The sequence below is a fragment of the Carcharhinus amblyrhynchos genome, chromosome 1, assembly GCF_965287045.1.
Source record: "Carcharhinus amblyrhynchos chromosome 1, sCarAmb.v2.hapA, whole genome shotgun sequence".
Classification (NCBI taxonomy): Eukaryota; Metazoa; Chordata; class Chondrichthyes; order Carcharhiniformes; family Carcharhinidae; genus Carcharhinus; species Carcharhinus amblyrhynchos.
Window position 1 is genome coordinate 104,290,011 of NC_137324.1, and position 21,541 is coordinate 104,311,551.

General features: G+C 42.5%; 1 protein-coding gene across 2 annotated transcripts in view; it reads left to right on the forward strand.

Annotated features, from left to right (window-relative positions):
- Positions 1-790: 790 nt before the first annotated feature.
- Positions 791-21,541, forward strand: part of bod1l1 (biorientation of chromosomes in cell division 1-like 1) — an 81,514-nt gene continuing 60,763 nt past the window's right edge. Inside the window, exons 1-2 of one of the 2 annotated variants that reach the window (XM_080190018.1) lie at positions 791-951; positions 14,121-14,245. In XM_080190018.1, coding sequence (XP_080046144.1) covers positions 835-951; positions 14,121-14,245 — 242 coding nt within the window. In that variant the 5' untranslated portion in view covers positions 791-834. Of the gene's footprint in view, positions 952-12,186; positions 12,241-14,120; positions 14,246-21,541 lie in introns of those variants that run through there. The other variant, XM_080190027.1, reaches the window with a different exon arrangement.

Here is a 21,541-nt window from a genome sequence, read left to right on the forward strand (position 1 = left end):
AAGCGCCTGTACTGCGCTGTAATGTTCTATGTGTACTGACGTAGGAGGTAGAATCATTGACAGGAATAAAAGTAGTCAAAAGAAGTCCAATTCCAGCTGGTCAATGACTGTAGTTGTAGCCGTGTCGGTGGCTTAATTTCCAGCTGAGTCAGTGACTGTGTTTCCAGCTGCATCAGTGGCTGTATTTCCAGCTGGGTCAGTGCCTGTGTTTCCAGCTTGGTCAGTGTCTATGGTTCCAGCTGTGTCAGTGACTGCATATGAAGCTGGGTCAGTGACAGTATTTCCAGCTGGGTTGTTGTGTTTCTAGCTGCATCAGTGTCTATAGTTCCAGCAGGGTCAGTGTCTGTATTTCCTGCTGGTTCGGTGACTGTATTCCTAGCTAGGTCAGTGACTGTATTTCCAGTTCGGTCAGTGTCTATAGTTCCAGTTGGATCAATGTCTGTGTTTCCAACTGGGTAAGTGACTGTATTTCCAGCTGGGTCTGTGCCTGTATTTACTGCTGGGTCGGTGATTGTATTCTGAGCTTGGTCAGTGCCTGTGTTTCCAACTGGGTCTGTGACGGCATTTCCAGTTGGTTAAGTGGCTGTATTTTCAGCTGAGTCAATGCCTGTATTTACCGCAGGGTCAGTGCCGGTGTTTCCAGCAGGGTCAGCGACTGCGCTCCAGTCTCTGGCCGTCAAACTCTGGTGCTCTTTGCGCTTGCGCCCAATTCACCATTGAGGGGCGGCTGGTCCTGGAAGTGAGGTCAGGGCGTCGGAAGTGAAGTGCAGCTCCCATGATCCAGCGGGCGGCGGCGGGGCGCGAGGCCGCGGTTGGTGACGGAGCTCGCTCGGGATGGCGGCTCTGGCGCCGGGAGACCCCAAACTCGTTTCCATGATCGTCAATCACCTGAAGAATCAGGGCCTCTTCGACCAGTTCCGCCGCGACTGCCTGGCCGACGTGGACACCAAGGTAAGCGTGAAGGAGCCGGGGGCTTGCGGCCTGGAGCCGCGGGCTTGCTCTGCTCCCATTCAGGAGGTGGCGAGAGAGGGAGCCGGGCTCCTGGGGCGGCTTCACCCCCACTGCCGGCCCAGCCCTGGCTGGCGCTTCACCGCATTCCCGCTCTGTGGAGGCGGTAAGAGTCCCCGAGGCTGGAGAACCGAGATCGCGCAGCAGTGCTGCTGGAAAGCTTCCTCTTTGAGTAACTCCGCTGTCCCGGTGTCTCTTTGTGTCGCTCCTACGTCTGGTTATCCGCTGTGTACAAGGTGCTGCACACATACTAGTTATTCAGGTATCGGAGCCAAGGTAACTCCATAGAATTGACAGACAGATCAGCCCGTGATCTAATTGAATGGTGGAGCAGATTCTGGGGTTAAATTGCCCATGATGCCTGTCATGATCTTTCCAGCCTGCTGTTAAAAGGACATATCTGGTGAAGAATCTCTAGGAAAGGGAAGGGTAACAGCCAGAAGTCATGGCTGGGACCAAGAGGAGGATGTTGGTCTTACAGTATTTTAGGGGGTGGGATATATATGAGATGCCATTGGGGATGGCACAGTGCCTCTCAGTGCCAGGAGCCTGAGTTCAGTTCCCAGTATGGGTCATTGTCTGTGTGGAGTCTACATGTTCTCCCTGTGTCTGTGTGGGTTTTGTCCAGGTACTCGGTTTCCTCCCACAGAGTGGTTAGGAGCATTGGCCATGCTAAATTTTCTTTGTACCCGAACAGTGCCAGAGTGTGGCGACTAGGGATTTTCACAGTAACTTAATTGTGTTAATGTAAGTCTACTTGTGACACTGAATAAGCTTTTTAAAAATAATGGTAGGAATTGCAGAATTGTTATTATGAATAAAGTTAGAAAGATACATGTATTAAGGATAACAGTCCAGATTTTTTGATCTGTGGTGTGACCCTCACCCCATTTCAAACTGCACTGAAACAGCCACAGCTTTACTGTTTCCCTGCCCCAGCTCCAGTTTTATTCTTTCTTCCAGCTGAGTGAGAAGCGTTTGTGACAAAGTGCAGTTTCAGTGAAGCAATGCAATCTTTCATCATGAGCTGAAGACACTGTTCTTGAAATCTGCCTTCCATCCATTGTGTTTGAGTAGTACTGCCTTTAAGTTCTCCTTCATCAATCTTGCACTCCAGCATTGGTCAGCCTCTTTCCTGAAATTGGTCATCATCCCAGTCCAAAAGTGTGCAGATTTGTTGGACTAGTCACACTACATTGCCCCTCAGTGTCGAGGGATTAAAAGGATAGGCCTAGGTGGATTGTTGTTGGTGTGAGCTCGGTGGGCCGAATGGTTTCCTACACTTGGAATTCCATGATTATGTGATAACTCCTGACAGTGCTTAACCCCTGCATTTCCTGGCTGTGCTAAAGCCAAAACATTGCAGCAGTGTCTGCCCTATACCCCCATCCACCCCTATGTTCACACACCCCCTGTTCCTGGTCATGATTGAACCTATAAGCTTGGCATGCCACCTTTAACCACACTTTGGCAACGCTCAGCACACCTGCACCAACTACTTTGTACCTTTGCCGTCCACACAAACAATTGTCACCCTACTGCAACTCTGGTGAGAAGTGTTGGGCGTAAGGTAGGGATGAGCAGTGTTGGCATTGCCATGGGTGTTGGAGTGCTTTAATGCTCTACCTGATGTACTTAGAGCTGCACAACCATTACACAAGCTCGGACCAGCTTTAAGTAACTAAGTGTTTAAAAAAAAGCAACAGATCCCGGGAGACTAGCATGAGTTCAGAGTTAGAATCATAAAATCTTACAGTGCAGATGGTGCACATTCAACCTATCAAGCCTGCACTGATCATAATCCCACCCAGGCTTGATCCCCATAACCCATGCATTTACTCCAGCTAGTCCCCCAACACTAAGGAGCAATTTAGCATGGCCAGCCCACTTAGCCTGCGCATCTTTGGAACGTGTGAGGAAACTGGAGCACCTGGAAGAAACCCATGCAGACATGGGGGTGAATGTGCAAATCTCCACACAGTGACCCAACCCAGGAATTGAACCCAGGTTCCTGGAGCTGTGAGGCAGCAGTGCTAACCGCTGTGCCACCATCTATCTGATGCCTGCTCAGTTATGTATGTTCTGATGTAAATTGGCTCCCCTAAATTTCCAATGCCATTGCAGTATTTGCTGCTACTTAGATTGGGAGATTTGGGCCATAGAATAGAAAGAAATTCAGATTTCTACCTTGTTGGTGAGGTGTAGAAACAGACGTCTTTACTTGAATGGTATTGTAACTAGCATCCATGTGAACAAATTACCTAATTTCTCCCTGTCATGATATTGCCCTATTCTTTTCTCCTTAAATGCATTTTTTTAAACTTACATTTTGAGGGAGCACTTGCCTTACCTTTCCAAGATAACACATTCCCCATTCTCACTGTTCTGAAAAAAGAAATTGCACTGGAATTTTTAAAATTAGATTTAATAGTAACTTGTATTTGTGGTCTTTAGGTTCAGTTACCAAACTCAGATGGCATCAACAACGCAGGGTTTCAATCTCCTGACATTCTGTTCCCCTGGATTCCCATATACATGACCAAGCACCAAATTACAGGCACATAAGAACATAAGAAATAGGAGCAGGAGTAGGCCAACTAGCCCTTCGAGCCTGCCCCGCCATTCAATAAGATCATGGCTGATCTGTCGTGGCTCAGTTCCACATTCCCGCCCTCTCCCCATAACCCTTAATCCCCTCTCTTATCAAAAACCCATCAACCCGCGTCTTAAAAATATTTAGCGAGGCAGCCTCCACCACTTCAACGGGCAGAGAATTCCAGAGATTCACCACCCTTTGAGTGAAGAAGTTCCTCCTCAACTCTGTTCTAAACCGCCCCCCCTTTATCTTGAGGCTGTGCCCCCTAGTCCTACTATCCTTCCTGAGCGGGAAGAGTTTCTCCACCTCTATCCTATCCATCCCATTCATCATCTTATACATCTGCTCCAAAGGGGTGCCTTTGTCCCCCAGCATAGAGTCGTCAGTCTTCTTGGAACTTCAGGGCTTCTCTTGAGCTGTCTTCAATTATTCAGGCTGCTCCGAAACTAACTTCACTTAAAGTCGGCTAGATGCAACCCTCTCTCTAATCGAAGCCTCTTTCTCTGCGCTTTTTTTTGCCTTAACTGGAACCTCTCCCACCTGGGACACTTGTCTAGCATTGTGGCCCTGCACTCAATGCCCAGGCCTGGGTTTTCATGCCTTTTTCCTACTTTCACAGGCCTGAGAGACTCAACATGAAAATATAGAGCTATAAGTTGTTTGAGTGCTGCAGGGAACAAAACCAGACTGAAGGTGGGAAAGAAGTGACAGTAAGGCGAAAGCTTTGGGGAATGGATGTTTTTCAGACTAGAGGAAACTATACCTCCGGTATGGCTGAACTGCTTCAGAAAATCGTAGAATGGTATCGCACGTAGAATAATATGGTAATGGAGTAGAAGAAGGATACGTATAGTGAAAGGACAGGAAGAGAAAATCAAAGTAAACAGCTAAGGAAAAAGCACTGTAGCACAGTGGTTAGCACTGTTCCTTCACAGCTCCAGGGACCTGGATTCGATTCCAGGCTTGGGTCACTGTCTTGAGGAGTTTGCACAGTCTGTTTGTGTCTGCATGGGTTTCCTCTGGGCCCAAAAATGTGCAGGCTAGGCTGATTGGCCATTCTAAAATTGCTCCTTAGTGTCCTGAGATGCATAGGTTAGAGAATTAGCAGGTAAATATTTGGAGATACAGGGGTAGGGCCCAGGTGGGATTGTGGTCAGTGTAGACTCGATGGGCCTCTTTCTGTGCTGTAGGGTTTCTATGATTTTATAAATCCTGAAGACAAAAGGATTATATTGCATTAAAATGGTGAGGTGAAGGACAAAAACAAATGGTGATCTAGGAAATTCTTAATCATGAAATAACAATAGCGTACATCAGATCTTCTCCAGTAAGCTTGAACATGTTCAAGACGATGATAGCATGGAGTTTAGATTTATTCTTTAATGGCATTTGTGTGTCAGTAGCAAGAGAAGAAATTTTTGCCTCTCCCTAGGTGCCCTTGAGAAGGTTGTGGTGAGCTGCCTTCTTGAACTGCTACAGTCCATGTGGTGCAGGTATACCCACAGTGCTGTTCCAGGATTTTAACTTGGCTGCAGCAATATATTTCCAAATCCAAATTTTATGTGGTTTGGAGGGAGACTTGCAGATGGTATAGTTCTCATGCATTTGCTGCCCCTGTCCCGTGGGGCACAGGTTGTGGATTTGGAAGGTACTGCCATTCTGCAACAGTAGAAGGGAGATTGAGTGTTTAAGGCAGGTAGTCTGCTTTGTCCTGGATGATATCTAGCTTCCTGAGTGGTTTGGTTTGTAATGGATAATATTCTGTCACACTCCTTGTGCCTTGTAGATCAGGGACAGGCTTTGGGCAGTCTCTGATCCATTCTTGCAGCCAGAACATTTATATGGTTTACCTAGTTCAATTTCTGGTCAATTATAATGCCACTGAATGTGAAGGTGATGATGGTTGGTTTCTGTCTCCTGGCAAATGTTATTTCACATTTAAGTTGACAGTTGCAGTGGTGCCAGTTGAAGCAGTGTCCCCAGAGCATTAGTTGGACCTCACCGAAGCTAAAAACTATATTAAAATGTGTACAGTTGATTACATTTATGAAGCATTGGAACTGTAAAAAGTTGAATCTAAGCTGTAATCCAGAATAGTGATTTGATACTGAACAAGGTATGGCTTTGAGATATATTGAAAATGCCGATACATAGTTAACTGCAATGTTTTTCCCTAAGTCATGTTAAGACACTCAAATGTTATTGGTTATATGTAACCAAATTATGATATAGTAGAAGTGGGTACAACTGCCACTAGATGGAGTCTGTATGCTCATAAATATATTTTGATTGCAGACAGGTTACTCTGTAGACATCTGTCAATTCAACTTGCCTCTGCACAGTTTAATTCAAATTATTTTGCCCACTAAGTTGCTGAAAATATAACTTAATAGAAGTACAATAATTTGTCTTCATGTAGTGATATTAATGCGGTGAAATGTCCCAAGGCAATTCAAAAAGTGTCAAGTTTGATACTGAACCACATTAGGAGATGAGAGGGTGTCTGGCCAAGAGATTGATTACAGAGATAGACTTTAAGAAGTATTTTAAAGAAAAATGTGAAGAGGTTCAGATAGTAAATTTCAGATTTTAGGCCTTCAGCAGCTAAAAGTATGGTTGGCATGGTGAATGTACAACTAATAGGAATGGATCTTTCTTTGTTGTAGGGCTGCTGGAGATACGGAGATGAGGGCATGGAGGAATTTGAAAATACGTGTCCAAACTATGAAACTCATCTTGGTCAAGCATGACAACAGGGTTGTGAATGCTCAGGTTCTGCCTCAGGTGGTTGGCAGAGAGCGGGAATGGAACTGGTGGCTAGAGAAGAGTTTGTGAAGGATGAAGCAAATGGGTTTGGTCTTCCCAGTATGTAATTGAATGCATTTCTATTCATCCTGCACTGGATATCATATAGTGGAGTGGTCATGATGGGATAGTACTAGGTATTGTTTGCATGCATGTGTAAATTGGTGTGGTCAAATGCATACATGTGGAAGTGGATTATCTTTTAAAGAAGATATCGCTGAGGGGCAGCACGTAGATGAAAAATAAACAACCAAACATGCACATCTTAACCAATCAGATTGAAGAATTGAGAAATAAACTTCAGAAAGATTGAGGAATGTAAATCCAGGTGTATGAATGTAATGCTGATCCAAGTACAGAAGCAGAAATAAGATGATGAGTATCCAAAAGAAAAATTAAAGTCAAATATTTACATTGAAATTTGTTACAGTTAGTAGCTGAATGAAAAATAATTGCAAGCATGGAAGTATATTCTGTGTTAGAAATGGATCATAATTAAAAATGATCAACAGTAATACTTGTTTTTAATGTAGTACATCCATCTAGTAGTGTATTTCTTTCTCAGTGGAATATATCTTTGCTGAGATTTATGAAATGTCTCCTCCAATGCCTACCACTCCTTATCCACTGTTTTACTTTTAGTTTCAGATTTGGGTTTCCCATCCTCAAACTGAAGGTGAAATTGTTGCATGTTATGATCACTCTTGCTGAAAGGATCCTTTATGATGAAACCATTAATTAACCCTGTCTCATATGCATTACCAGGTCTAAAAGTAGCCTTGCTTTTTTTTTCAGAATGGATCCTTCTAAGAATCTATCCCAAATACACTCTATCAACACATCCTCCAGGCTACATGTTCCAATTTGATTGTTCGGTCTATGATTAGTGTAGTTTTTTTTATAAGACCTTGTTATTTCTTGATGTGCTGTCTTGCAGTGTAGCTCCTGTGAAAACGATCTACAAACTAATCTCACCAGGGACGACTTTATCTTGCTTTTGTTATCTCTATCTAAACTGATTCCACATCTTTATCTTTCCAGCCAAGATTATTTTCTCACTATCGCACTAAAATAGCTATCACCACCTTTTTATCCTTTCCTCCCATTCTTCCAAAATGTCAGATAAACATGAATATTCAGTTGTCAGCTCTGGTCAAGTTGCAGCCATGCTTTGGCAATTTCTACTTGCCAAATATCCATTTATTTCTATTTATCCTGTTAATTCATAGATTTTCTTGTGAATACCTCAATTCTGTCTTTAGTATTTTTCCAAACTCTGACCATTGCTGGTGCACTCTTCAGCTTTGTGATTTTCTGTCACTGTGGTTACTATTACTCAGATCACTACCCTGCACCATTGTTTAGTCATTTCCTGTTGATTTATTGAATTTATCGGCCATCTCAGAACCAAATACTCAATATGCAGGGTATGCTACATGCTGGGCAGATGGTGCTTGAAGAGTTGCGTAGATGAGTTGTTCGGAGGTTTGTGCTTTTCCTCCGATATCTCAATTTCATATATGTTCCTGACAACATCTCACAATGTGTTTGGTGTCTTCCGGAACAAATCTTCTCCATTTTTGCCAGTCATAAGCCAGGGTCTTCCATGTGCTGGTGGGGATGTTTGATCTCCTCTTTAATGATATCCGTAAATTTCTGCTGTCCTGGGAATCTCCTATCAAGACTGAGTTCTGGGTGTGATAGTTGCTTTGAGAGTCAGCCACCAAATTTGGAAGAGCTTGCAAAGGCACTGCTGGTGGTACTTCTCCAGTGTTTTGTGGTTTCTGCTGTGGGTCATCCATGTCTCTGAAACATACAGGAATGCAGGAATCACTATTTTGACTAAAACCTTTTTTTTGTAGTCTTAATTCAATTTGTCAAGGCACATTCAAGTGAAACCTGTTCCCAAAGAAATAGCTCTCTCTTTACTCATTACTGGAACTAATACCCCATGAATTCAAACCCATTTGTCTAATACCAGTCTTGGAGTCACGCACTTAACTTTGATCTTAATAACCCCATGCCAATTCTGTTATGGCTCAGGTCGAAATCCAGAGACTCAATCTTTGTGGCTCTGCTTTTTAAATTTAGGCCTGAGCTTCTTGTGCTCCCTGAGAAGAAACTCTTCCTGATCCTAGCCACATGGTACCCAAGCAAACCATGACGACTGAATCCTTCCTGTCTTCAGCCTTAAGGAAATATCCTTAAACCTGTCAGTTCCAAATGACCAGGTAACCAGTTCAACTAGTCACTCAATAAACTGTGCAGCTTCCACTGGCACACAGCTTATTTATTACTAACACCGCGAAAGAAAATACAACTTAAGGTTGAAGTTAAATTTGTCGTAACTCAACTTTGCAATGTTCACGTTATAACAAGCGGTTCTTGTGACATTTAAAGAAATGGATCAACCCTTAAAACACATAGAATTCTCTTACAACCAAGTTCCTGATTTCAGTGTCCTGTCAACTGTCCGTTGAGTTGGCCTCTCTCGTACTTACACCCTCTGGCACACCCCACTCTCTTATTTCTTTGGATATGTACGGTGCATATCATCTATACATAGGTTTAATCCTTTTTCAATTTTGGTCATTTATTTTCTGCCTTTTATCCCAATTATATTACCCTTTTAAAGCTGATCCCCTATTAGAAGGTTCTTTTATCTTCAGCAAAAGTTTGGAATCTCTCATTTTGTAATCTTGCGTTTGATTTTTTTTGTTTAAGCTTCCGTCCTATGTTTATATTTCTTTCTGTCCATGTGGTCTTTGCATTTTTTTTTCTTTTGATTCAGTTTTTGTTTATTCATCCATTGTGCCGCTTATTAGTTTTTGATGTTTAGTAGAATGTATTTTTCTTTAACTTTACTGATTGCCTTTTTAAATGCTAATTTTTTTCATTTGCAACATTTTTTCTGGTTATCATCTTTTACAACCTTATCACCCTTATTTCCTCATACTTAAATCTTTTTCAGCCTCTTTATCTTCACAATCTTGAACCTGTCCTATGTTGTGGCCACTCTTACTACTACAGCTATTGATTCCATTCTGGTTTATTACCCATTACAAGATCCAGTGATGATTCTTTTGGCTTTCTTGCATCTTGAATGAGAAAGGAGACTTGGAGACACTAAAAACTTGATCTACATTTCTTCCTTCGCTACTTCTTCCTAATGTGATTTGTGGATAATTAAAATGTCCAGGACTATTATTCAATGTCTGCTACTCACCTGGATTTGCTTAGATGTTTCTTTCTTTTGTTCCTTTTCACTTGTCTGCAGTGCATTCCTATTAAGGTAATCTATCTCTAACTCAATCCACATAGATCTATCTTATTCCTAGTTATTGCCTCTTTTTCCTACCACCGTTTTTGTTTTATAACTGCAGCTGTTCCACCTCTTTTTGGCAGTATTTGATTGCCAAACATGTACTCCACATAGCCATGTTTCTGTAAACCGTAGTATATTCAGATCCGCTCTACAAATTGCCCCTAGTTCGTTCATTTTGTTGTAGATACTGTATGCTGTATTGTCATAACTTGATTTTTAATTAGTAATTCTCCCTGTTTTAGCTGTTACTTTACCTTTTTGACCTGACTTCATCTGATCCCTAGTCATTTGTATTTTCTTAGTTTGTTCTTCATTGTCTCGGTGGTTCTTTTATGGTTTGATTTATGTCATTCCTAGCGGTCTTATTTATAGTCCCTGTTATATTATTGGCCAAGACCTTGGTCACCACCTGGTTTGTTGCAGCCTTGTACAGTGCTGGTACTCCTTCTTTCCATTCATTCTGTAGAGTCACTATTTGACCCTGTGTCAATCTGTAGATCATAATATCAGCCCATGAGATTTTTAATTCCTGATGCTCACTTTACAGGACCTTTCCCAAATCTTTCATATTGTCATTTGTTCTGACATGGAGCACAACAACTGGATACTCTTTCCAGTTTTAATTTGGCTACGTTCATCCTGGCACCAAGCAGGCAACAGACTCTGGGACTCGATGTTGATTTCAAAAATACTATACCCATCTAGTCGCTGAAACTTCTGTTACGATAACCATGCTACTTGATATGAAATTGCACCTCTTGGACAGTCTCCTGCTCTGTAGTGTGTGGACAATCTTTTTCCTTATCCTTGCAGGATATTGTCACTGGCTGCAAGTTTTTCTTCACTATCCATCCAATGTTCCACTTATAGTGCTGACTAAAAGTTGCTGTTCCCTTCCTGTACCCGTGCTTTCCTCTGATCTGTGACTGTACTCTGGAATTAATTAAGTAATTCATTCTTTTTGTGTCGGAGTGACTCTAAACTGGAATGTCTCAAGGCAGGCAAATTCCTTGTAGATGTGGGAGTTTTGTCCACAAGTGCTCATGCTCCAACCCTGACACTGCCTATATTTCATTTTCTTTAGTGATGAATTCATTTATTTGTTTATCTTTAATTCGTTGAACTAATTGGCAACTTGAGTTCTAGATTTATTAAATAGGTGGATTTGCTTGATGTTAAATAAATTAGTAATTAGTTACCAATAATTACTTAGTTCAGTAATCAAATTCTAGTTCTATTCAAAAATATTAATTACTTGTGTTTTTTTCTTTCAACTTGCAGTTACTTGCACTTGTCATTATAAAGTCAAGCTTAAGTCTAAGCACTTAAGGAGCTAGATACTTGGGTATATACTTAAATTTTTGAGGTCAACCAGACCCTTCTTTTGAATTGAGTATATCATTTTTTAATTTTTGCCAGTGTAATTGTTTACTGCCCCTTGGTTTAAAGCACTTGGTGCCTCTATATCTTTGCTCTAAGTTCTCATAGCCACAATTTATTTAGCTAGTCACTTCATTTATTGAATTCTCCCAGCTCTGTGAATTATCCATGAGATATTATCTATTAATTTTACTTTGATTATGATAAATGTTTAAGTTTGTTCATTCTCTTTTTCCTATTGAAAATCATGTGATTATAGTTAAACATAGAAACTAGAAGCAGGAATAGGCTTTTTGGCTCTTTGAGCCTGCTCTGCCATTCATCTTGATCATGGCCGATCATCGAGTTCAATAACCTGATAGCTTCTTCCCCCATATCTCTTGATCTCTTTAGCCCCAAGAGCTATATCTAATTTCTTCTTGAAATCAGACAGCACTTTGTCCTCAATTATATTCTGTGGTATTGAGTTGCACACACTCTCCACCCTTTGGGTGAAGAAATTTCTCCTCACCTCAATTCTAAAAGCTAAATACTGACATGTACGCAAAGTAATAAACTGTGTTTGTTTTTATTCTCAAGCTGTGACCCCTAGTTCTGGACTCCCCCATTATTGGGAATATTCTTTCTGAATCTATCCTGTCTAACTCTGTTAGGATTTTAAAAGTTTCTATGAGATCCCCTCTCTTCTAAACTCCAGCGAATATAATCCCCAACTGCCTTAGTCTCTCCTCAGATGACCTATCTGCCATCCCAGGATCATCTTGAATGTCTCAAGGTAGGCAAATTCCTTGTAAATGTGGGAGTTTTGTCCACAAGCGCTCTCATGCTCCAACCCTGACACTGCCTATATTTCAGTTTATTTAGTGATTACTTCATTTATTTGTTGGTTATCTTTATTTAATTCATTGAACTAATGAGCAGCTTGAGTTCTAGATTTATTAAATAGGTGGATCTTGCTTGATGTTAAATAAATCGGTAATTAGTTACCAATAATTACTCAGTTCCGTAATTAAATTCTAGTTCTGTACAAAAATATTAATTACTTGTGTTTTTATAAGGTAAATCTTCGCTGTATTCCCTCAATAGTAAGGACATCCTTCCTTAGATGAGGACGCCACTACTCCAGGTTTGGCCTCACTAACACCCTATATAATTGCAATAAAACCTTTTATTTCTATACTCGAAACATTTCGCAATGAAGGCCAACATATCATTTGTCTCCTTTACTGTCTGCTGTACATTTGCGATTACTAATGCACAAGGCCTCCAAGTTCTCATTGAGTACATACATCTCTCAACTTACCCCCATTCAAGTAATAATCTATCTTCCTATTATTGCTATCAAAGTGGATAACCTCACATTTATCCACATCATGCTGCATCTGCCATGCAGATGCCCACATACTCAGCTTATACAATTACGCTAAACCATCTCTGCATTCTCCTCGCAGCTCACCCTCCCACCCAACTTTATATTATCTGCAAATTTGGAGGTCATACATTCAGTTCCCCCTTCCAGATCATTAATATATAATGTGAACAGTTGGGGTCCTAGCACAGATCCCTGCGGAGCCCCCCTAGTCACTGACTGCCAATCAGAAAAAAAGTTTAAAGACCCATTTATGCTGACTCTTAGCTTTCTATCCATCTCAACACATTACCTGCAATCCCATGTGCATTAACTTTACATGGTAGTCTGTCATGTGGGACCTTGTCGAAAGCCTTCTGAAAGTTTAAAAACGAAACATCCAGTGGTTCTCAGTCAATTTTACTAGTTACAGCCTCAGAAAATTCCAATAGATTAATCAAGCATGATGTCCCTTTTGTAAATCCATGCTGACTTTGGCTTATTATACCACTGCCTTTCAAATGTTGAGTTATGAAATCCTTGATAATACACCAACAACTTCCCCAGTATCGCTGGTTTATAGTTCCTGTTTTCTCTCTACCTCCCTTTTTGAATAACAGGCTTATGTTAACTATCCTCCAATCTGTAGGAACTATTCTGAAGTCCAAAGAATTTTGGAAAATAACTATCAATGAATCAATTTCCAGGGCTGTTTCCTGAAGCACTCTGGGATGAAGATGATCAGAACCTGGAGATTAATCCACCTTCAATCCTATCAATATCCCCAAAACCATTTCTCGACTAATGCTGATTTCTTTCAACTCACTAAAACGTGTTTTTCTCAGCACTTCTGGCACGTTTTTTCATGTCTTCATTTGTGAAGGCTGAAGCAAAGTACAAATTTAATTCAGCCATTTTTTGCTTCCCCATGAAGAATTCTCCTGTTTCTTACCGTAAGGGGCCTACATTTGTTTTTGTCAATCTTTTTCTCTTTACATACCTAGAGAAACTTTTAGTCAGTTTTTATGTTCCCTGCTAGTTTACTTTCATATTCTGTTTTTCCTTCTTAATCCCTTGGCCCTTCTTTGAATTTTAAACTGCTCCCAATTCTCAGGCCTATTGCTATTTCTTACCAATTTGTATGCTTCTTCCTTGAATCTGATACTATCTCAAATTTCCCTTATACACTGTGATTTGGTTAGAATTCCCTTACCACTCTTGCGCCAAACATGAATAAACAACTTTTGGAGTTGGCCTATTCATTTTTCAAATGCTTTTCGTTGTTTGTCCTTTCAGTAATGTTTCCCAGCCCATCATGGCCAATTCATGTCTCATACTAGTTCCTAATGTTGTAGCCAAGACAGCATCTTTTAATATTGCTGTGAAAATTTCATAGCAACATTTGACGGTGTTGAAGCAGTTTGACCTGATTGCTTTAAATGTAATGTCGAAAAGGAGTAAATTCTAAGCAGTTTTACATGCCTGTATTGCTTTGAAAGTAGATTTTGGATATCAAACCAGTACCTGTAGTATAACTTCTACTTACTTGATCTATTTTAACATTTTACCAGCTAGTACTGAAGTCTGCTTCACTCTTGTTCCAAGCTTAATACTGACATATATGCAAAGTAGTAAATTGTGTTTGTTTTTGATTATAGCCTGCATATCAGAATTTACGGCAGCGAGTGGATAACTTTGTGTCGAACCATCTCGCAAGTCACACGTGGAGCCCTCATCTCAACAAGAATCAGCTAAGGAACAGTCTTAGACAGATGGTCCTACAGTAGGTTTGAGAAAACCACAAAGATCCTTTACTTTTGATAAGAATAATTGTTGTTTAAAAATTTGATTTGTTGAATAAGGTTCTGTTAAAATGCAGCTTGTTGTTGAAAATGTTGTCATCATGAACTTGCTGATAGGTTTTTACAACACCAAGAAAAATGCCCATTCCAAGGCAGTTCTCGGAGTGACTTTGTGTTGGGCCGAAAAACTTCAATTTATGAATTTGTTTAGTGACATGCTAACCTGTTATTTAGGGGCATTAATTCTTAGAATGCACTTTTCTTCCCACTTATTCAAATTTGATATTTTTGCACACAAAATATTTGTTTGTTTAGTTCTTTTAATGTAATAAAATATATCAAACTGCTTCACATAGAGTAATAATACTTAAGAATCTTGAGCACATAAAATCGGCTGACTTATTAATACCATAGAACATAGAACACTACCGCGCAAACAGGACCTTCGGCCCACAAGTTGCGCCGATCATATCCATACCTACCAGGCCATAAAACTATCTGTAACTCCCAATCCCATTAAATCCCATGTACTCATCCAAAAGTCTTTTAAAAGACCCCAGTGAGTTTGCCTCTACCACCACCGACGGCAGCCAGTTCCATTCACTCACCACCCTCTGAATGAAAAACTTATCCCTAACCTCTCCTCTGTACTTGCTCCCCAGCACCTTAAACCTGTGTCCTCTCGTAGCGACCATTTCAGCCCTGGGAAATAGCCTCCGAGAATCCACCCTATCTATTCCTGTCAACATTTTATAAACCTCTATCAAGTCACCTCTCAACCTTCGTCCCTCCAGGGAGAAGAGATCTCGCTCCCTCAACCTACCTTCATATGGTATGCCTCCCAATCCAGGCAACATCCTCACAAATCTCTGCACCCTCTCAATAGCTTCCACATCCTTCCTGTAGTGAGGCGACCAGAACTGCGCACAGGACTCCAAGTGGGGTCTGACAGGGGTCTTATAAAGTTGCAGCATTACCTCCCGACTCCTAAACTCAATCCCTCGATTAATGAAGGCCAGTACACCATATGCCTCTTGACCACATCCTCCACCTGTGAGGCCGATTTAAGAGTCCTATGGACCCGGACTCCAAGGTCCTTCTGCTCCTCAACACTGCTAAGATTCCTACCCTTGATATTGTCCTCCTTTGTCCCATTGATCCTGCCAAAATGGACCACTACACATTTATCCGCGTTGAAGCCCATCTGCCACTTCTCCGCCCAATCTTGCATTCTGTCTATGTCACGCTGCAACTTCTGACATCCCTCCTGACTATCCACAACACCACCAACCTTCATATCGTCGGTGAACTTACTAACCCATCTCTCCACTTCCTTACCCAGGTCATTTATGAAAATGACAAACAGCAAGGGTCCTAGAACAGATCCCTGGGGCACTCCACTTGTGACCGACCTCCATGTAGGAAAAGACCCATCCACAACCACTCTGTGCCTTCTGCAGGCAAGCCAGTTCTGGATCCACAAGGCCAAAGCCCCTTGGATCCCATGTCCTCCCACCTACTCAAGAAGTCTTGCATGGGGGACCTTATCAAACGCCTTGCTGAAGTCCATGTAAACCACATCCACTGCTCTTCCTTCGTCAATGTGTTCAGTCACATTTTCAAAGAACTCAACTAGGCTCGTGAGGCACAACCCCTTGACAAAGCCATGTTGACTATTTCTGATCATAATAAACTTCTCTAAATGCTCATAAATCCTGTCCATCAACTTACCAACCACTGAGGTCAGACTCACCGGTTGGTAATTTCCCAGGCTATCCCTGTTCCCTTGAAAATAGGAACCACATCCGCAATCCTCTGGAACCTCTCCCGTCTCCATCAATGACGCAAAGATCATCCCCAGGGGTTCTGCAATCACTTCCCTCACCTCCCACAGTAACCTGAGGTACATCCCATCTGGTCCCGGTGACTTATCTATCTTGATAGAATTTAAAAGTTCCAACACGTGCTCTTTCTTAACGTCCACATACTCAATCATTTCAGTCTGCCGCAAACCTGCAGTACAACCTCCCAGATCACTTTCCACCATGAATACCGAGGCAAAGTACTCATTAAGTACCTGTGCCATTTCTTCCGGTTCCACACAGACTTTTCCCCCTTCACCTTTTATAGGTCCTATCCCTTCACTTCTCATCCTTTTACTCTTCACGTATTTGTAGAACGCCTTGGGATTCTCCTTAATCTTACCCGCCAAGGCCTTCTCATGACTCCTTCTGGCTCTCCTACTTTCCTTTTCAAGCTGCTTTCTACAAGTCTTATACTCCTCTAGATCCTTAACATCTCTTAGTCCTCTAAACCTTTTGTACGCCTTTCTTTTCTTCCTGACTAGGTTCATCACAACCTTCATGTACCACGGTTCCCGCAACCTACCAAAACCTTCTTGTCTCATCGGAACATTGTGGTGCAGAGCTCCAGACAAACATTCCTTGAAAATCCGCCACCCTCCTTCAGTACCTTTCCCCAAGAACAACACCTTCTAATTTACTCGTCCAATTTTCTGCCTGATGTCTTCATATTTCCCCTTACTCCAGGTAAACACCTTCCTAGCCTCCTGATCCTATTTCTTTCCAATGCTATCGTGAAGAAGATAGAATTATGATCATCATCCCCGAGATGCTCTCCCACCGAGAGATCCGACACCTGTCCTGATTCATTAGCTAGCACCAGGTCAGGTACATCCTCTCCTCTCGTAGGCTTATCCACGTGCTGTTGTTAGGTGTGTTCAGGAAACCCTCCTGAACTCACCTAACAAACTCCTCCCCATCCAAACCCCTTACCCTAGGGATATTCCAGTCGATGTTTGGGAAATTAAAGTCTCCCATCACGACAGCTCTGTTATTACTACAGCTCTCTAGGATCTGTTTCCCTATCTGCACCTCAACTTCCCTGTCAGTATTGGGCGGCTTATAGAAAACACCCAGCAAAGTTATCGACCCCTTGCTGTCCCTAACTCCCACCCACAGAGACTCCGTAGACAGTCCCTCCATGGCATTCACCTTCTCTACAGCCACTCTGCCACTTCTTTTGCCTCCCTCCCTGTCCTTTCTGAAGCATCTGAATTCTGGCACCTGAAGTACCCAGTCCTGTCCCTGAGACATCCAAGTCTCTGTAATGGCCACTGCATCACATTCCCAAGCAGCAATCCATGCCCTAAGCTCATCCACTTTATTCACTACACTCCTGGCGTTAAAATAGACACACCTCAGACCCTCGGTCTGGGCGCTTCCCCTTCTCCGTCACCTGTCTAACCTCCCTTTCATACTGTCTACAGTCCTTCTCTACTTGGGAGCTAACCTCCTCGCTCTGTCACCTCATCTTGATTCCCTCCCCCCAACCTTTCTAGCTTAAAGTCCCCCCAGTAGCCCTAGCCAACCTTCCCGCCAAGATATTGATCCCCCTGGGATTCAAGTACCACCCATCTTTATTGTACAGGTCACACCTGCCCCTAAAGAGGTCCCAATGATCCAGGAACGGGAATCCCTGCCCCCTGCTCCAGTCCCTCAGCCACGCATTCGCCCTCTACCTCATTCTATTCCTGCTCTCATTCTTCTGCGGCGCATGCAGCAATCCTGAGATCACTACCTTTGCGTTCCTCTTTCCCAGCTGTCTACCTAATTCCCTATAATCCCTTTTCATGACCCCTTCCCTCTTCCTGCCTACGTCAGCGGTACCTATGTATATCAACAACCTCCGGCTCTTCACCCTTCCCTTTCAGGATGTCTGGGACACGACCAGAGACATCCCAGATCCCAGCTCCAGGGAGGCAAACCACCATATGCGACTCCCGTGTGCGTCCGCAAAAACGTCTGTCTGACCCCCTCACTATGGAGCCCCCTATTAACACTGCCTTTCTCCTCTTTTCCTTTTTTGAAGTACTGGGTCAGGCTCAGCTCTAGAGACCCGGCCACCATTGCCTCCCCCAGGTGAGCTGTCTCCCTCCCTCCCTCCCTCCCTCCCTCCCCCCCTCCCTCCCCCCCTCCCTCCCTCCCTCCCTCCCTCCCCCAGTACTCGGCATGCTTTCCATCACATGAGCTTTCCCCTTCCTAACAGTTACCCACTTGCTTTCCTCCCATTGCCCTGGTGTGACCACTTGCCGGTATCTCCTATCAATTGTCTCCTCATTCTCTGTAATGAGACGAAGGTCCCCGAGCTGCAGTTCCAGTTCCTTAACCCAGTCCCTTAGGAACCGCAGCTCCACACACCCAGCACAGATATGGATGTCTGGGAGACCAGGAGCCTCCAGGACCTCCCACATATTGCATTGGCAACAACATACTGGCCTCACACTCATAATTGCCCTTTTTAGAAATACAGGAGAGAAAAAAGTAATTAAAAACTTATAAACTTACCTTGCCCTGCCCTTTTCGCTTAAGCCCTGCGAGCCAAAGCCCTTACAGCTCACAAAAGACAAACTTACCTGCTCTCACTCCGAGTCTTTCTTTCTCCCTGTTTTTTAGGTTAGAGGAGGGGGGAGGCTGGGAGACTCTAGATAGAACAGATCTTTCAGACAAGATGTTAAGTGGATTTGATAGACTACAGTATATGCACTACTCAAAAGAGCAAAGTGTGTTCCTGGTTTTTCTGGTGAACATTCCCCTCTCATTCTATGCAATTGAATGTTTATTTGTGTCCTTTTGCTGTTTGTTTCGATTTTGTACAGAAATTGGCTGCATTACAATGACTGCTTCAAAATTAATTATTTTATTGTGAAACACATTGGCACTTCCTGAGGACAGAATAATGTGGCATTCATGCATTTCTTCCTTTAGAAGTATTAGAGGTTGCAAAAGATTTGGCTTTTAAAGGTGCTTTGAAGATGGGAGGGAAGCAATAAGATGGGGAAGTTTAAGGAGGCTTTTTTCAATATGGTAGAAGCCATACACTGAAAGTTCGACTACAGGAATGTAGAAGGGGAGATGCACAACAGGTTAGAGCTGGAGGACTACATGATGCAAGCTGGCTGTTGAGTCCAGAAGAGGTATCAGCGACAAGTTGAGTACCTGTGTGTTTTATAAGCAAGTCTTTGGAATTAAGAAACAGGAACAATGGAGGTTAGGGAATGGATTGATGTATGACCAGAAAGCAACAATATAGGATTTGCATGCAGAAACTTTGGATGAGTTAAATTTTGATTTCAGATGCAAGTATTAAATTTTACTTTAAGTCTTGAAATGCTGCTTTTCTATATAAATCCGTCAACGCTTGCTGTCTTAATGTCTTTGACATCTCTCTCCGCTGACATATGTAAGATCTAGCCTTGCGTGAGCTATAACTTCTACTCCTCAACACTTGGCAAGACTGAAACATTGTTTACAGCTTCCAATCCCCACCCACACCATTTGTTTTCTAGTCATTCTCACAGACAAAAATGTGGCTCCTTTTTGGCTCAGGGCAAGACTTTGGGTCCTGTAATTGTATCCATCATAAAGATTGTTTACTGCTATCTCTGCCCTAACTCCTGCCAGTAGCTCCTTGATTTGATTTATTATTGTCTCATGTATTGGGATACAGTGAAAAGTATTGTTTCTTGCATACTGGACAGACAAAGCATACTGTACATAGAGAAAGAAAGAAGAGGGTACAGAATGTAGTGTTACATTCATAGCTAGGGTATAGCGAAAGATCAACTTAATGCAAGGTAGGTCCATTCAAAAGTCTGATGGCAGCAGCTGTTCTTGAGTCAGTTGGTGCACGTCCTCAGATTTTTGTATCTTCCTGATGGAAGAAGGTAGAAGAGAGCATGTCCAGGATGCTAGGGGTTCTCAATTATGCTGGCTGATTTTCCGAGGCAGCAGAAAGTGCAAATAGAGCCATTGGATGGGAAGCTGGTTTGGGTGATGGACTGGACTTCCTTCATGATGCTTTGTAGTTTCTTGTGGTCTTAGACAGAGGAGGAGCCATACCAAGCTGTGATGCAACCAGAAAGAATGCTTTCTGTGGTGCATCTGTAAAAGTTGGTGAAAGTCATAGTGGACATGCCAAATTTCCTTGGTTTCTGGGAGAATAGAGGCATTTGTGCTCTGTCTTAACTATAGTGTCAATATGGAGGCACCAGGACAGGTTTAGTGACCTGGACACCTAAAAACTTGAAGCTCTCAACCATTTCTACTTGACACTTGATGTGGAGAGGGGCATGTCTTCCACTGTGCTTCCTGAAGTCAATGACCAACTTCTTCGCCTTGTCAACACTGGGGGAGAGATTATTGTTGTTGCACTGGTTCAGCAGATTCTCAATTCACAGCTGTCATCCTTGCAGATGCCTTTGTTGTATCCATACACAACCATGCCTTATTCACAAACTTTAATGTGTACGAAAGCATGCTGCACCTTTCCTCCCAACAAAATTTTACTTGTCCATCACCTGTCTTCAGTGATGTGAGAGCCATTGGCTCTCTGCTCCCAAGACTTTAATGCAAAGCAAAATGCTGCAGATGCTGGAAATCTGAAATTAAAACAGAAAATCCTGGAAATACTCAGCAGGTCTGGCAGCATCTGTGATCACTTTTTTTTTGTATGAACTCCAATGAAAGACATGAAAACTTCTCTGTCTCCATAACCACCACCTGACTGATAATTTCCTGCGTATTTATTACACTAAACTTTAATTTGTTCTTGCCATTTTTAGGGAAGATGATGGCATAGTCAGTGGATTAGTAATCCACTGGGAGTAATGCTGTGAGGAACTGGTTTTGAATTCCACCATAGCAAATGGTGAAAATTTGAATTCAGTGAAAATCTGGAATTAAAAGTCTAATGATGACTATGAAATCATTGTTGATTGTCATTAAAAACCCATCTGGTTTGCTAATGTCCTTTCGGGAACGAAATCTCCTGACCTGGACTGGCCTAGCCAAGATTTCCAGACCCATAGTACTGTGGTTGACCCTGAAATAGCCTCACAAACCACTCGGTTCAAGGGTGCACAACAAATGCTGACCCAGCCAGTGACACCCATAAAATCATAGAAACCCTGAAGCGCAGAAGGAGGCCATTTGGCCCATCGAGTCTGCATTGACCCTAATCCCACCGAGGCCCCACGCCATATCCCTACATATTTACCTGCTAATCCCTCTGACGTATGCATCTCAGGACAGTAAGAGGCAATTTTAGCATGGCCAATCAACCTAATCCGCATATCTTTGACTGTGGGAGGAAACCCATGCAGGAGAATGTGACCCATATGCTGTGAATGAATTCACAGACCTATCTGCTCTGAATGAATAATTTGTAAATCTACTTGCATCGCGCTATTTCTGCAA